The 16,464-nt window shown below is 52.4% G+C and overlaps 5 protein-coding genes across 5 annotated transcripts; 3 read left to right on the top strand and 2 right to left on the bottom strand.

Moving 5' to 3' along the window:
- Window positions 1-59: 59 nt before the first annotated feature.
- On the bottom strand, window positions 60-1,112 carry CCOS01_12250 (aristolochene synthase; the record flags this gene model as incomplete). The annotated part of the gene is made up of 3 exons (XM_060460399.1): window positions 60-477; window positions 529-802; window positions 863-1,112. The coding sequence occupies 3 exons, from the start codon at window positions 1,110-1,112 to the stop codon at window positions 60-62; spliced, it is 942 nt and encodes a 313-aa protein (XP_060309342.1).
- Window positions 1,113-3,413: 2,301 nt separating this feature from the next.
- CCOS01_12251 (acyl-CoA oxidase) lies at window positions 3,414-5,513 on the top strand (the record flags this gene model as incomplete). The annotated part of the gene is made up of 1 exon (XM_060460400.1): window positions 3,414-5,513. The coding sequence occupies one exon, from the start codon at window positions 3,414-3,416 to the stop codon at window positions 5,511-5,513; it is 2,100 nt and encodes a 699-aa protein (XP_060309343.1).
- Window positions 5,514-6,172: 659 nt separating this feature from the next.
- On the bottom strand, window positions 6,173-8,398 carry CCOS01_12252 (uncharacterized protein; the record flags this gene model as incomplete). The annotated part of the gene is made up of 1 exon (XM_060460401.1): window positions 6,173-8,398. One exon carries the CDS (start codon window positions 8,396-8,398, stop codon window positions 6,173-6,175), a length of 2,226 nt encoding a protein of 741 aa, XP_060309344.1.
- Window positions 8,399-9,824: 1,426 nt separating this feature from the next.
- On the top strand, window positions 9,825-10,910 carry CCOS01_12253 (uncharacterized protein; the record flags this gene model as incomplete). The annotated part of the gene is made up of 1 exon (XM_060460402.1): window positions 9,825-10,910. The coding sequence occupies one exon, from the start codon at window positions 9,825-9,827 to the stop codon at window positions 10,908-10,910; it is 1,086 nt and encodes a 361-aa protein (XP_060309345.1).
- Window positions 10,911-13,153: 2,243 nt separating this feature from the next.
- On the top strand, window positions 13,154-16,155 carry CCOS01_12254 (uncharacterized protein; the record flags this gene model as incomplete). Its single annotated transcript, XM_060460403.1, has 2 exons — window positions 13,154-15,619; window positions 15,694-16,155. The coding sequence occupies 2 exons, from the start codon at window positions 13,154-13,156 to the stop codon at window positions 16,153-16,155; spliced, it is 2,928 nt and encodes a 975-aa protein (XP_060309346.1).
- Between the last annotated feature and the right edge of the window lie 309 nt (window positions 16,156-16,464).

Below are 16,464 nucleotides of genomic sequence, written 5' to 3' on the forward strand. Positions count from 1 at the left end.
ATACCTACGAAGTGCAAACTACCTTACCTAACTAGACAAATAGCAATCTCTGAATGGATCTACTTAAGATGAGGGGCGTTGTAGCGGTGCGTAGTTCGACTCCACAACTCATTACCACTCATCTGCAGTTCGATCCCCTCCATGTAGGTCTTCAGTGCATCAGAGCAGCCCTCCTGGAGCTTCTGCTGGACGATGGCATCGTGCTGTCTCTCCCACTCCCGAATCATGACCCAGCAGGTTCGCTTCGCGCCATCGTAGTCAAGGCCACTCTCATCAGCCAGAGTTTGTACAATGTTGCTGACGATGGAGCCCTCAGCCGCGATATCTTTGGAAGCTCGAAGCTCCTTATCCCAGCTCATGACATCGTTGATGACGGAGATGTGGTGCGTGTAGTTGAGTTCCAGATCAGCAACTGAGGCCAATTCTTCTTTGCTGAGGTAAATTGCATCCTGGAAGCGCTGAGTAGCTAGAAGCACGCTGCAGAAGGTCAGATGATCGAAGCTTGAAGTTTAACATCATGAGACTTACGCAGAAGCGACGTCGAGCTCTCGATACTTGAGATATTCTGCCACACTCTTCTTCGCCAGACGATCCTTGTCATTTTGAGACCGCCAAAAGGCGAAAGTAGGCTCTTCAATGTCATCCGAGAGCTTCTTGTCGATGGATCTCATATCTTCCCAGACATTCAAAACCATCTTCTCAATCGGCGAATCTTGGGCAGGCACCGTCTCACCCTTAACGATAGAGATCAACCGCTCGTTGTAGGACGAGCCTTCCTTCAGTGAAAGATGCTCTAGCAAGTCTAAAGATCCAGAAGAGTCAGACCATACTCTTGACATGGGCACAAACAAGTCCCACTTACCATCAATAAGGAAGAGCATGACCATGAAGCGACAAGCTGCACCGACCCGGTCCTCGCGGGCCGTCGGGTACTGGCACAAGTGCCAAGTTGGCAGACCTTCAGCAACAAACTGAAGCTTGGTTCGCTCATCAGGGAAAGGCCAGTTGTTGAGGAAGTAGTTGTTGACCTCCATGGTGATCCTCAACCCAGATGGGTGAAGTCGTCCCACCATGTGGGAACGTGGAGGGTCATTGTTCTTGCGTCTAGCCATTGGGGCCTCTGTGATAGCCATATCAATTCTGGAAGGCATTATATGATGGGCTGTAAGGTAAAGGAGCTTGAGGAAATAGTTCGCGGTGATTGCTTTTGTGATGGCACAACATAAAATCTTCTCCAAGTATCGCAGGAAACCTTGGCCCTTTTATGTGAACAGAGGCTCATATCAATCTTCTCTTAATGAGACCCAGGAGATCTAGCCGTACCATCTCCTCCGGACTTCTGAGGCTCAAGTCCTGAAGGGTCAGGACAAAGCCGGTCACATCAGGCTGCCTACCCGGCCGTCGAGGGACGAGGATCCGGAAATGCACCTCAAAGCTCACATCCTGTGTCGAGGTCTCGGCGATGTTCCATCATGCAAGGGCCTTATTGAATTTGGACAGGAGCCACCGACGAAGCAACCTTCGTGTTTGTTGCGATAGTAGTTGGTCTTAGAAACCCTCCCGGTTCGCCCAATGGCGGCCCTTGCCGGTGAATCTGACAGCTTAGCTACTTTCTTCAGCTAACGAACAACTGATCTTGGCAAGGATCGTGACGCCACAGGGACTGACTTGTTGTTGGGGTAGCAAACACACATTTCGCCTCCGGAATTAGATGGATTTATCTAGGCTGGGAGGGAGATGTGTCGCACGTTGATAGCGCGCACTGGGGCGACGCCAAAGGCACACCGCAGAAGCTGAAATACGATGGGGCCGGAGATACCTACGTGAGTTCTTGGCTTGAGATAGTCTTATTGATTCGTCCCTTTGGCTCCATCATTTCCATGTTGGTTGCCGATGTTTGCTCATTGTCTCAAGCAAACTTCATTGTACAGTGCACCAACATGAACGTGCCGCTTAAGCGCAAACACGGTGCCCATACTATGGACCAATCACGAATGCTCCGCATGGTTTACTTACTCTCAGGGTCTCAGACTCTCGAATAACCATCCATTCGGAGTTTCGGGATTATGGAAATCTTCTGCATGGCTCACCATCGGGAGTGGCGACATTGGCACTAAAGGGTGGTCGGTTTCCTGTCAACCAAGATAGATGGTGTGCATCTTACGCCTGCATAGACCATTCTTCCATGAGCCGCATAGCCTTGCCAATATGCAACAAGCACCATAGCCATAGCACTCGTTGAGCTCAACCGGATGATCAAACCGCGTCAACACAAGGAAAACAGCTATTCCAAGAAAATCCCCAATGGCACGACTCAAGCAGACAATTTCACATGTTCGTTGTTGCTGGGTCCCGCCAAGCGTCTGGTGGATCTGTCAGGTGTTGGTGCTGGATGACGCATCATTTGTTGTGGCAGGGATCAAGATCCGACTATCTGGATCCATCATCCAAGCGCCCCGGACATGGATGAAATCCGGTTGGGATGGTCGAGTATCTGCGGGTCAAGACTCTTTTCTCGTATAGGGGAATGCCTCTCTGAAAGAGATGTAATTGGAGTTAAATAGGGGATTGAGGAACTTGGAATGAATCTTTCCCAGGTGGCGACCGGCGGCGGGGGACCTCTGTGGTTGACAGAGCTTCTCCTGAGCTTCTACGGAGTAGCTTGTGAAAGATAAACTATCAGAAATAAAGTTTGTGACCGTCGAAGGATAAGTAGAACGTGTGCCTCAAAGTTGCATTGAGCTCTAGTAGTTGAATGGAGTTGCTCACTGCGCCCGCTTGGCAATGTCGACGAAACTCTTCTCCGAAAAAAGGTAGCTTAGTTCATCACGAAAAGCCAGTGAAAACTAACATGTGCGATCTCACAATTGCCCCAATCGTCAACTGTCTTCCCATGCTTTTTGGCCATGAGCTGGTTGGTGTCATAAGGCACGCGTAATAGTGATGGATGGTAAGATGAGTTAAACCCCGCGTGTCCCGGAGGTCTAGAAGCGGTCACCCGGCACTAGAGAAAACCAACCGAGGGAAATCGGCTAGGGGTGCCCTCTCCCTCGGGAGTCGGAGTCGGCGCCGAGCATGTCCGATGATCGGGAGCAGACATGTTTGGCTTTTGGTGGGCTACCTGGTGAAATAAGGGGTTTCCAGAGAGCCTTTTTGTGGAGTTTCGACGCGAACCAAGAGCTAGAGTCTAACTAGATGTAGTAATTACCGAGGCACTGCCCTTCAAAGCATCATAGCTGCTCTCCGAGTCGGACCTCTCGAAACCTCGATTAGATTAGATCTGGACAGCGCACACCTCACGACTCAAGAACAGCATATCCTACAAAATCCCATCTGCAGCCTCCATTTCTCCAGACAAACTTCCCCAGTCCTTCACTTACCCCAGCTTATCATCCCCACACACAAAAGTCACGATGCCGAATACCCCGGATTGGGTCAAGGCCCTCCAGCCATCTGGCCCCCAGGGCACTGAGCTCCTCGCTCAGGAGCGCGCAAAGTCCAACCTCAACGTCGACCAGCTCGCGTCGTTCATGTTCACAAATGAGGCTCTCGAGCGCAGCGAGAGGATACTAAACATCCTAAAGAAGGAGCCTGTCTTTGACAAGACCCAGAACTACTTCCGCGGCCGAAATGCCCGTATCGAGGCTGCGCTGGCGAGAGGCAAGAGACTGTTCCAGTTGACCAAGGAGCACAACTGGTCTCAGCAAGACTACATCGTTGCCAACGACCTGATTGCTGAGCCGACACCGTATGGCCTCCACGCCAGTATGTTCCTCGTCACGCTGCGCGAGCAGGGCACTCCCGAGCAGCACGAGCTCTTCCTCAAGCCCGCCGAGAACTACGAGATCCTCGGATGTTACGCCCAGACCGAGCTTGGCCACGGCTCCAACGTTCGTGGCCTCGAGACCACGGCAACGTGGGACCCGTCTGATAAGAGCTTCGTTCTGCACTCGCCTCACTTAACGGCCTCGAAGTGGTGGATCGGTTCCTTGGGCAAGACGGCCACTCACGCCGTCGTCATGGCCCAGCTGATCCTCAACGGCAAGAAGATTGGCCCCCACCCCTTCGTCGTGCCGATCCGCGACAAGAAGACTCACGAGCCTCTCCCGAACGTCCACGTCGGCGATATCGGCCCCAAGTTCGGCTACAACACCATGGACAACGGCTTCTTGCTGTTGAATAACGTCAAGATCCCGCACAACCACATGCTCGCCCGATTCTCGTCCATCGACCCGAACACGAGCAAGTACATCCGTCCCGCGAACCCCTCTCTCATCTACGGAACCCTCACATGGGTGCGATCCAACATTGTCCTGCAGTCAGGCTCCGTCCTGGCCAAGGGTGTCACCATCGCCACCCGCTACTGCGCTGTCCGCCGACAGTTCCAGGACCGAGATGCGCCGGCGGGTGAGCCTGGTGAAAACCAAGTTCTCAACTACACCATGGTGCAGATTCGTCTGCTTCCCCTCCTGGCAGCCACCTTTGCCCTTCACTTTACCGGTCGCGGTATGATTAACCTTTACAACGAGAACCAGAAGCGCATGAAGGGCGACGTCGGCAAGCTCAGCGACGGAACCAGAAACCCCGGCCCCGAGGAGTTGAACCCCGGCACCGACCTCCTCGCCGATCTCCACGCCACCTCCTGCGCTCTCAAGGCCTACGGCTCAACCGTCGCCGGTGAGGGTCTCGAGATCTGCCGCCGCGCCTGCGGAGGCCACGGATACTCCTCCTTCAGCGGTATCGGTTCCTGGTACGCCGACTACCTGCCAACCCTGACCTGGGAGGGCGATAACTACATGCTCACCCAGCAAGTATCCCGCTACCTGTTGAAGTCCGCTCGCTCCGTCCTCAAGGGCAAGGCCGGCAACAACGACACCACTCGTATTCTCTCTGAGTTCCTCCGCCGCCGCGACATCGGCGCAGCCTTCGATGTCCTCGGCTCAGACGAGGACCTCGTCGCTGCCTTTGCCTGGCGCGTGTCCTTCCTCACCTTTGAGGCTCTCCGCCACAGAGACGAGGACAAGCAGTCCTGGAACAGCCTTCTCGTCGACTTCTGGCGCCTCAGCACCGCGCACGCTCAGTACATGGTCGTCAAGAACTTCCACCAGGCTCTCAACGACAAGGCTACCACCGAGCAGCTCGACAAGGACACCGTCGGTCTGCTGCACAAGCTCTTCAGACTGTATGCTCTGAACACCCTCGAGCAGGAGGCCAGCGAGTTCTACAGCTCTGCGGCTGTCACTGTCCGCCAGATCACGTTGGCGAGAACAAAGGCCGTCATGACCCTCCTGGAGGAGATCCGCCCTCACGCAGTCCGCCTGGTCGATGCCTGGAAGTTTGACGACTGGGTCCTGGACAGCAGTTTGGGCCGCTATGACGGCAAGGTGTACGAGGACATGTTCAAGCGCGCCAGCGAGGACAACCCGCTCAACAGCGTCGTGTTTGACCCCTACCCCAACAGCAAGGTGCTGTTCAAGAAGGATGAGAGAAAGGACCTGAGAAGCAAGTTGTAAATGATCTCACTAGACGGGAGACTATAGATACTATAAGGGATGGTTAAATGTTTTGATTGTAGAATTACCAGCGCAACGCAGATGAATAGAATCTGAAAGAATGGGAGACTTTACTTAGTACTATCTGCAACGGCCGTGGGCCTTCCTCTTCTGCCATGAGTAATCGTGACTCTGATTATCTGGAAATGTCAGGGCATTAGGTCTACGATACATGGTCTAAAGGTCGTGCGAGTGACTCGGAGACTCGCATGTTGTAGCAGCCATACACCATACAATAGCAAGCCGTCTAGTTCAGTTTCCTTCCCGCATAATTGGAGGCGAGGCCGGTAGCAGCGGCACCTCAGCCTGAGTTGACATGGGCCGATAGGGGCCAGGTCTCGGCAACGACCCCGTCAGCATTCCAGATCATCAGCTCAACTGACCACTCCGCCGCTGATTTTTCCTTCTCTAGTTGAATCGACTCAATGATGACGAAAAATCTACTTTTTCCCAATAGTAAGGACATTAACTTCGTTTGGTACCTAGACCCCCATACTTCTAAGATACCGAGACCTAGCAGTGCAAATCTCTACTCTACTCCTTAATGCGTCTGCTCTTATTCGCCCACGGAGAAACTCATAGAAGTCTTCCTGGTGACAGTGATTCGCTCTACTATACCACTATACTAGAATAACAGGCTCCCAGTTGGGTTCAACAGAGGCCCATCCATCCAAGGAAATAAAGCCAATCCCAAGACGCGAGTAGAGCCCGCTCGTGCGAGATGTAATGAGCACATAGAACCCAAATCCTTGGCTTCCCGCAAACACAGCATTATGCTCCCAGGTTTCAGGAAACTTGAGGCCAGCGGCGACAACTATCATGTAGTGGCTCGACCCCATGCTCAGACATTTTAGAGCCCACTGCCTATGCATAGGCGCAGTGGTTCCTATCTTTGTGCCATCATTGTTGTAGATCGTAAGTTGAATTCCGTCATCATCGCCGCGAAGATATGACCCTATCCGGACTCTGGCAACTGTGGTGTTGAAAACGAGACAGCGAGGGTGTTCTTCAGCCCTGGCTTTGGTCTTATCATCAAGCTCGATGTGGTGGCGGGCTGTCATAGGGTTCTGCGGAGACCTTTTCCACATGTCAACCACGGAGATCCACGGTGCCTCTTGTCGAGGATCCTTGTACTCAGTGACCTGGCAAAGTTCTCCCCTGGGTTGAAAGAAGGCTTCAAGATCTCGCTGGAAGTCTTCCTGCCGCATAGAACCATCGATTCGATCTTCTGGAAACCAAACCTTGCCTTCACAAATGTTTCTGAGCCTAGAGGGGCCAGTAGAGATCGGGTCACAGTAGAAAAAGGAGACGAGATGTCCAAAGTGAATCTGATACATCGGGTCCAACCAGTCGCCGTCAATTCGACCCCCGAGAGACCGTTGATAAACGACGGAGCCTTTTCGGGTAGCCCATGTCCAAGATGGAAGTCTCAGCCCTTCAGTCGTGCGATATGTAACTCCCAGAGGAGAGCAAAATGACCACAGGAGGCTATGCGCCAGGTATCTCTCCGGAAGTCCCAGCAGCATCTGCGTTCTGGCCCGAGCAGCGACAACATTCCCGACGCCAGCAAAGGCGCTCAGCACGTCTTCCCGACGGCCGAGTGTTCGTTTAGTATACTGGTCCACTAGAAGCGGGTAAAATCCGAGTACCCCGTCATCGCTGTACTCATCGGATCGGAGGCCCTTTTCGAAACCTCTTCCACCCCGGTCTTGACTTGTCCTTGTGACGCCGGCAGTCTCTGGTTCCTCCTGTGGTCGGTAGTGCCTGATGTCTGGGTATCTATGAAGCTCAGAGCCCTCGTGGAAGCAGCTGAAGTAGACGTGCCCGGAGCTGAAGAAGATGTGCCGCCGGGAGAGCAGCTTCTCCTGAAATGTCCATGCTCTCGAGTTCCACTCGCTGGAGCTGATGACCTGGTTCTCGCTGAGGGGGGCTATCCCGACAACGGCATGTTCCATGGCAGAGTTCTCGCCCGATGTCGTACCCTCGACTGCTTTAGGCACGTGCTTAATGAATTGCCAGCAATGGTTCTTGTGAGTGGAAATGTTGGGCCGCGTAGTGAGACCGGGTAGCCCAACACCAACACCATTCGCAGCTGCAACAATGGTGAATTCTGCGAGTTGGTAAATGTCGTTCATAGCGTTGATCTGTGCCATCTTGAGATCCTCATCGTCCTGCAGGATGCACAAGCGATCAACCCAGAGGTATCGCTGTCTCATGTTCCGGCACAAGTGGATAGCATCCCCAACTACTTCTGGCAGCAGATCCGCCACAAGAGAATCAGTCCGGTTCAACTTTTCTGCGTTTGACGTCGTCAAATGAAGGTCCCGATCCGCTGAAGCAGTTGCAAGCCGCCACGTATAACTCAATGCCACAAAGGCAACCTGGGTCTTTGGCTGGACAATCCGCCGACATTTGGTGTCTATTACGCGGAACCCGGCAGGGAGTTTTGATTCTGTCAAGGGCTCGTTGCATTTGGGACCGTGGTACTCTTGGCAGCTCGCCAGCCAGCTGCGAAGGAGGCTGACGTTGATGTATCGCCGATCCCAGGGTTCTGCCAACTCAAGTCGGGTTCCGTCTTTAGACCCATACTTAAGTCTAATCCCCAGAACCACAGGTCGATAAATATGATTTGATTTACTGTCCGCTAGCGATGTAAGCCCCGAAACGCAGATAGCCAAGGCGCAGCTCTCGGCAAAGGACGAAGTCTCATGTGCCCTGTTAGATATGAGGGTACGAGAGCTTGGGTCCGTCCTACGACTCGGAAAGAGCCCGCAGACTGCGAATTCAGTGTCGTCGCCGGCGCCATCTACGGTGCTTATCTCCGAGCTGATGAAGCTGCATATCATACAGTTTGGGCTATTGGCGGTGCTGCTCAACGATCGAAAGGTCAGAGACTGGAAGCCGTAGGAGGCAGATTCCGATTCATCAAAGTCGGGATCGAAAGCTGAGACGTCCACGTCTTGTGATGCGTAGCAGCAATAGACAACATGGAAAAAGTCATTCCATGGCTGGCAATCATTGCAAAGAAGGGGATTGGGGATGATGGGGTTCCTGCTATCTGAACATGAAATGCAATCCCTCAGGCGGCTACCGTCCCTGCCGTCTAAGTGTGTGGACATGTTTGTTGCATTCTCTGCTCATGGTTGGGTCTTCAAGTTGTCAGATACTGTCTCACATTGAAGTCAGCGAATGGAAAATAAAGCCAGGCAGCCGTCAGAGAGTTTATCATACACCAGAGGCTGCGGGGTCGCGGGACTTTGGACATCATTGGCCAATGATGAGTGGGTAGACGGGTGAGCGAATGGCGTATCGTGAAGCTCTCCAGACCCATGTAATATGGACTGACAGCATGTAAGTCCCCTCTCACAATGGGACTTTTGCAACCTTCTAAGCTTCAGCTAGACTTATATTATATTTGAGGACAGGGTCGAGACTCTAGAAGTCTACAACACTCGACACGGTCCGTAAATTTGATTCAATATGCGTCGTAGTGTAGACTTCTAGTCAAGATCCGAGCTTGGGGGAAATACAACTTCCAGATATGACAACACCGGGAACCAGCATCACTCTCCGGCTATAATGAAAGAAGACTCATGTCCCTATCTTCATCAGAGTGGGTTGATTCAAGAGCTGTCTCAGCGATATGTCACGCGATAATTTACAACTCAGAACCTTGTTTTCATTTCCACCAATTCTGCTAACTGCAAGTATTTCTCCCCCTGCTGTTATTGTTATTACTTCCATTAGTACTCTTTACTTCTTATATTTTTCTTTCAGAATACACCTTGATAGCGTAAGATGCCTATCATTTGATCGTAATAGGGTGGGTAAGAAGAAGAAGGGTTTCAAAAGCCAGGGCAATAAAGGCAGTCTTCTTTTTTCTCCCTTTGACTCTCCAACCATGGAGATTCTTGGACGAAGAGATTCATGTATAATCCTGCGCGTATATTCATCCATGGATTAAATGGTTGCCGCATTGCTGATCAGGAACTTTTGCTCCGCTTGGTTGTGGCTTTTGGCGGGCACATGCGCCTTCCCCGGTAAAGTGACGTCAGTAGCTCTCCACCATTGTCGGTCTAAGACAAGCTCCCGTCAAGCTCCCATCCCTTCGCACCTAAGGCAAGGTACCGAGCTCAAGCTACGTCTTTCAACTTCTTTTTCCAACGGTGCCTACGTTCTTCCTTCTCAAGACATTTCCCCTACAGACACTGTCCACTACCACGAGCGGGATATCAAAGACCTGCCTGGGCTCTTTGGCCTCCAACCGCCACCATGCAGATCCGGAGCACCTCCATCTCGTCCTCGATCCTCGCAGCCATCTCAGGCGACTCAAACAACCCCGACAAACCAAGCCTCAAAAAGCGCATCTTTCGCGTCTTCACCTCCTTCCTATCCGTCTTCCACCTCCCTCTTGCTCGATACCGCGCCGCAGACTTCCTCGAACTCCGACACAATGTCTGGCAATTTGATGAAGACGAGTACACAAACTCCTTCCACCTAGCAAAGAAGGCAGCCAAGGGCAAGGGCCGCGAATCCGATCTCGTGCCTGTCGGCGATCTGGGGTACAGCGGCTCGACCTTCTTCACGACGGCCGATGGGAAGTTCCTTATCAAGTCGCTGCCCCGCCGGTTCGAGCACGAGTTCTTCACGCACGACTTGTTTGACGCATATGTTGCACACATGAAGAAGCACCCGCACAGCCTGTTGGTTCGCATCACCGACATGGCCTATACCGCGAAAGCGACGATTGGTGGCATTCTCGGCATGGCGCCGACGCACCACATCATCATGGAGAACCTGATGTTCGGTAAGAAGGAGGAGGAGACCGATCATCGCAGGAACCAGTGGGAGACATACGACCTCAAGCCCAACGACTACTTCTTCCCCGAACGTGATATCGCCAACGGCAATCTTGCACCACAGAGCGTCAAGGAACGCTTGATTGACGAGTTCGAGGACAAGGTTCGCGTCACACCCGCCCAGAAGAAGGAGCTGCTGGACATTCTCGAAGCCGACACCCAACTCCTGGCCGAGAACAACGCCGTCGACTACTCCCTCTTCATGGTGCGCTTCCCCGGCCCCAATGTGCTCGACGAAGCTCGCGACGTACCCACGATCCAATCCGACGCACCTCCCTGGCGCACCGGTCTGACGGACGCCGACGGCAACTGGACCTACCGCATGATCGTTCTCGACTTCTTCTGGGCCAAGCACAAGTTTCGCGCGAAGGCCATGACTGGGCTCGTCAAGTCGTACAACGTGTTTGCCGGCCACGGCCCCATGAGCATTACTGCCAACCCTACGGAGTATCGGGAGAGATTCCTCAACATGGTTCGAGATTTTGTCGTTGAAGTATAAGACAAGTATTCAACGAGTATCAGTAGGGGAGGTTGAAGGGTTTCCCTTGGCCATTGAGTTAACAAAGCACGGCGTTGGGCTAGCATGTATACCCCCTTTCCTTGCGTAGTATCAGTTTCCTTTCCAAGATTTGAAGATACCAGATTTCAGACTATGCTTTCCGATACATGTGGTCATATTTGTCTCCCACTGAAGTCTTGGTGATTGTTTACTGCAACTCCTGTGACCCTTAACTTAATATACCTCATCAATTCTAGTAATGCTGTTATAAGTTCTCGAGGCCTTTGTAACAAGTTTATTTCAGACTACACGCATTCGGTCCACTTCACTTGATTCCCTTCACTTAACCTCCTTCACTGGATCGTCTTCAGAAGATACTGGAAGCTACAATGAATTGGGACCAGGGTCCCCTCATAGCAATTGTGCCTCTTCAGACTTGTTCATATCCTACTTGTCTTCACGGTGACTTATCTTCCCATGAAGACTGGACTGCCTGGGCTCATCTGTGACATTTCAATAACAGGACCCAGTGATCTCGCAACTCTTTGGGACCCCTTTTGGGGTTGACTGCACTCAAAATCATCATTCTTCATAATGAGAACAGCCCCTCCCTTCCCAAGAACCCCTTTCAGTCTCTGACTGTCTGCTTTAATATGTCTAGCGTAGTCTCAGTGGTCTCTGACCAATGACTTTCTAACTTCCCTCATGTGAAGTTCCTGTCTAGCCTTCGTCTAGCACTTCTCTGGTCCACTTGCGCCGTCTTCATTCTCCCCTGAAGTTGGTCTTTCGAGCTCATCCGTCTACCGGTGTCCCCGCATAGCCTCAGTCCCCGTCTCCGGCTGCCCTAGGGTTGTAAAAGTCAGATCCTTTTCTCAGCTCACCAGTCCTCTTCTTCTCTTTCTTTTTCTTCTCGCCTTCACCTACCTCCTCTTCCTTACCTCCCTCTCTCCCTCCTCCTCAGTAACTTCCCTCTTCCCTCTGGCATCTCCAGAGGATCTAGATGAGAAGGGGGCTTCTTCCTTTACTCTCTTTTCCAGCTTCGCATTCCCTCTACCGCCAAACTCCTCGCCGCCTCGTCCTTCTCGACTTTCCGCTTCGCTCCGCGACTAGCTCCGCGGTAGTCCCTTCTCTGCTGAGTCTATCTCTGGGTAGAGTCTATAAGAGAGAGAATCTCTTCTTCCCGCCTCTTCACAGAGTCTTCTTCCTCATACATCCACATCAACACGCAGAGGCAGCACTTTCACTTACCTTAATATCCTCGCCTCTCCCTTTCGGAGTACTCAGGTATGTCATCCCGGCAAGAGCCTCACTCACCTTTGAGATCAGCATTGAGCATCATTAACATATCTCAGGTCGTCTACAGTCTTCCACCTGAAGCAACAATCTTTTCTTCTCCCGAACAAGTCTGCTTCCGAATCTTGGCCTCGATCCTATAGAGCAACCGCACAACAACACAGCAGCATAGACATAGAGACGGAGATTTCGCCTTGCTTTTCGGCGTTCTTGACGTCAGCATCGGCGCGCCTTGGCTCTTATAGAACAAGCCTTCTATAAGCCAGTTATCGACAACGAAACAAGATCATTTAGATCATTCACCAATATCGTCTACCTCAACAACAGGTAGCAGCAACGCTGAATGCAAAGAATCCCCTCGCGGTGATTTCTCGGCCTACTGCAACTCTTGGTCTCTTTGAGTCAAGATAGCTCAAGCACCTTCAGACTCAGCTAGGTAAGTCATGATATGTTTCAGCACTGCTTGCTCACCGCCCCAAGAACCTGCCCCTACTTCCCGGCCCTCCTGCACACCTGCCTTAGTTACAGCATCTTACGAATGGCGCTTTCCACCCGCGTCAACAGCCGCTCTTGCCTTTCCCGGAATGAAAACACGGGGGCTCCAAGAGTTCCTCCCTTCACATTCTGATTTCGCCCTTCGTCTTTCCCCTTCTACATCACCACTTTCGAGGACCCAACCGTCAAAGGTTGGCAGAGTAAGCGGTACTCTCAATCGTCATTTCCAATCCAATCGCTACAAGAATCGATTTCAGCCAGTGATTCCTATCTTTACTCCCGCATCATCTTCATCATTCATATCTCGCATTTCTCTCTCTTCAAGAGAAGCATCGTCGGTCCATTCGTTAACACCATTCATTTACAGTTTTCCCACAGAATCAGCCGAAAGCTCCTACGTCTCGATAGACCCTCTGGACCTCTTCCACCAGCAACACAACGCAACGGCGGCCAAAATGGTTGACAAATACGACCCCCGTTTCCCCGGCCGTGTCATCAAGCAGGAGAACAACAATGACGGTGATGAGAGCATCTATGCGTCGACTGACGATGGCTTTAATGATGACAAAAGCGACGCCGGAAGCCCACCCGCCCCTGCTCGTCCGATCCTTCCCCAGTCAAAGTCGGAGAAGCTCATTGATTTTGGCGACGACTTCGATGACCTCAAGGATCTGGAAGCTACTGTCTCTGACACCAATCATGCCCAGACGATTACGAGTGTCGCTGTCATTAAGCAGGGCGATTCCCAAGAGACCGCGATTCCGCCTCGTGAGAACAAACCTTCCCCGATCGAGTCATTCGTTTCTGGTCGCAAGCCACTGAACCCATCCTCAGCCGAGTTTACCCCCAGCAGCACGAACCGAGACAATTTGTCGTCAAAGCAGTCATTCTCGTCCTACTCAGATGCTCGCCAAAGTTTGGACGCGGGAGTTGGCCTTTTCGCCATGAAGTCTCGCCTCAGCCGGCTCGAGGCCGATCACGAAGCCCTCAAAAGCGAAAATGAGAGCCTCGAATACGTCAACGAATCGCTAAGGCATCAAGCGAACTTGGACCAGGACACAATCGCCAAGCTCAGGGAAGATATCAAGGAGGCCAATCTTCTCCGATGCAGAGCGCAGACTTACTCTGTCGAGCAGAATGAGCGAAGCAGCAAGGATCAAGAAGAACTGAGCAGACTCCAAGACGATCTCGACCATAGTCAAGAGCAGCTCACAGAATACAAGGCGAAGTATGCCGGAGCAGTCGCAAACAATGCACCTCTCGTTGCTCAGCTCCAGGCCATGCAGAACTGCCTTCTCAACGCTGTTGAGAGGGCCAAAATGTACGAGGCCTTCATGCGCTCCTTTATCACTGATCACCCAGAGGTTACAGAAGCTTTCGCAGTCATTGGAGTCTCTCCTGATGACGGCACAGCCACGAAGCCTGGTCTCTCGACGGTTCTTGGCATCAATGACGAGCCTTTGATATCATTTGAGGACCATTTTCCAGCTCTCCAGACACCTTCCAAGCCCCAGAACGTTGATCGAGACAACCAGGCCACTTTCCCGAAGCCCGAGTTCCCCTCCACCTTCAAGGAAGCCCTCGTCACGCCCGACGCTTTGGCTGAAAAGCAGCATCCTGCTCCCGTCATTGAACACCTTGACAACCAGAACATCAAGACTGCAACTAGCACAGCCGACACCATGACTGGGCTCGACTGGAGTGATGGCAGCGATAATATCTGGGACAGTCCATTTCAGAAGGAGCGCGCGCTGCAGATGCACCAGCGTACCGTTGGAAGTCGTCACCCTTCAGCGGTGCCGGGTATGTTGAAATACGGCCTTCGGTATATACGCGATGGGGCTGGTCAGAAGCTAACCGCCGACAATGGCGTATCAGATGTGTCTTCCAGGACGATCATCATGACTGGACTTCCCGATGAGGTTCACGTCCAGCGCATCCTTGAGCACATCCGAGGCGGTCGAATTCTCAAGGCCCACGCGATGCCGATGGGAACTAGTGATAATCGTTTCAACCATGCGTACATTGAGTTCACCTCTCCTGAGGATGCTAAGGCGTTTTTTCAATACAGCCTGGACCGCAGTCGCGAAATCGGATTCACCACGGCTGATGGTAATTCAGTTCAAGTCCGCATCAGCATGCCCAACACGGACTCATTTCCCCTCAAGGACTCAATCCTCACCATGATTCGCGAGGGAAATACTCGATGCCTCACCGTCACCGGATTCCCCGTCAAGGATCTGCACATGGTTCTCAAAAGAGCTGGGCTGGCGTCCACCTTCGCTGAAGTCATCACGCACTTTGCGTACACCGACGAGAAAAGCTTTCAGATCTCATTCTCCAGCATTGAGTCAGCTGTGCTTGTTCGTAAGTGTATCATTGGATCCCCTCTTTATAGCGGATCACGCGAGGGGCACGATGTCATCTTCTGCCCGGACCCGTGCGATGCCTCGCTCGATGATCTTCTCCAGATTCGACACCTCCCTACATCCCGCTCATTCAATACCGATGCCATCTCCGCAAAGAACGCCCGCGGCTTTCAGACCAAAGAAGAGGCTGAGGCCGAGGATCAGCGCTATCAAGAGGCATGGCTTGCGAATGCCCACTCAAATGATCTGGAGGAAGAGGCAGAGCTCGATGCATTCCGAGAGAGACAGAAGCCCATTACTTGGGAGAAAGGCGCAAACTGGGACGAGGCCGTTGAGTACATGGCTTATGATCCTGATCAGAGAAAAGAGGTTCGTCACCGCAAAGATTCCAAATCAGGTGCCTTTCAAATGTGGTATTCTGCTGGCTGGGCCTACACCACAGAGCAGTCGCAGAAGGAATGGCTGCACTATAATATTGACAGCACTGACCCTTATACCCAGCAGACTGCGGATTTGATATATCAGAGCACTGGCGCGATTGATCAACGAAAGGTGAATGCCTATCTTCGGACCAAGAACAAGAAGCAACATGAGCAAGACCATGACGCTAACCAAGGCGCCAACAGCAACAGCAAATCATCGTTGACGACGGCGGCGTTGATGGAGACGCACAGCAGTCTCTGAATGACGGATCGGCCGCTCGCCGCTCCAACCTCTCGGCCAAGCTTTTCGCGGAGTCCATTGGTATGAGGGGCAACGATCGATCAGTTCCCGTCACTGCCGTATTGCCAATTGCCGGCACCGAGTACAACCGCGTCGGCGGTAACACTGGACTGGGAGTCCCGTCTCTTCTAGACGCTCCGTCCATCCCGAACACCAATGTACCGACTACGCCTTTGGCATTCCGTCAGCGCCTTCAGGAGATGAACCATGCTCCTTCGTCCGTCGCTCCATCGGTCATGAGCAGAGGTGTAGCCCTGCACGGAATCACAAAGGCAGGATTCAACAAGCTGGCAGCCCGGGTTGCGCAAGACAAGCGCGAAGCGAGCATCAAGAAGGCTCGCAAGGATGATGGCCCCTTTTGGTAACGGGAGTGGATAGAAATGGGGGAGGATGCGGCCAGGGATCTTGCGATTGCACGTCGGGATGACGACTTTTTTGCCATCTTGTGGATGGTCTATCGGGCTTTGGTTGGTGAGCGCAGAGCGATAGATTGATGGTCCAGCTCAGAGATGGTTTGGAGAAGGATTCTCAACTAGCGTGATACAGCTAATTCCGTTTACATGAGTTTCAGGTCCCAAGCGAAACGCGTAATTTTGACGAAGGCATGATGAGGTGATGCTCGTCGAGAGTTCGCGGCAATGCATGCACGATGCATCAAGCAATCCAACATACCT

Source organism: Colletotrichum costaricense (genome assembly GCF_030867565.1).
Source record: "Colletotrichum costaricense strain IMI 309622 chromosome Unknown Scaffold_14.1, whole genome shotgun sequence".
Taxonomy (NCBI): Eukaryota; Fungi; Ascomycota; class Sordariomycetes; order Glomerellales; family Glomerellaceae; genus Colletotrichum; species Colletotrichum costaricense.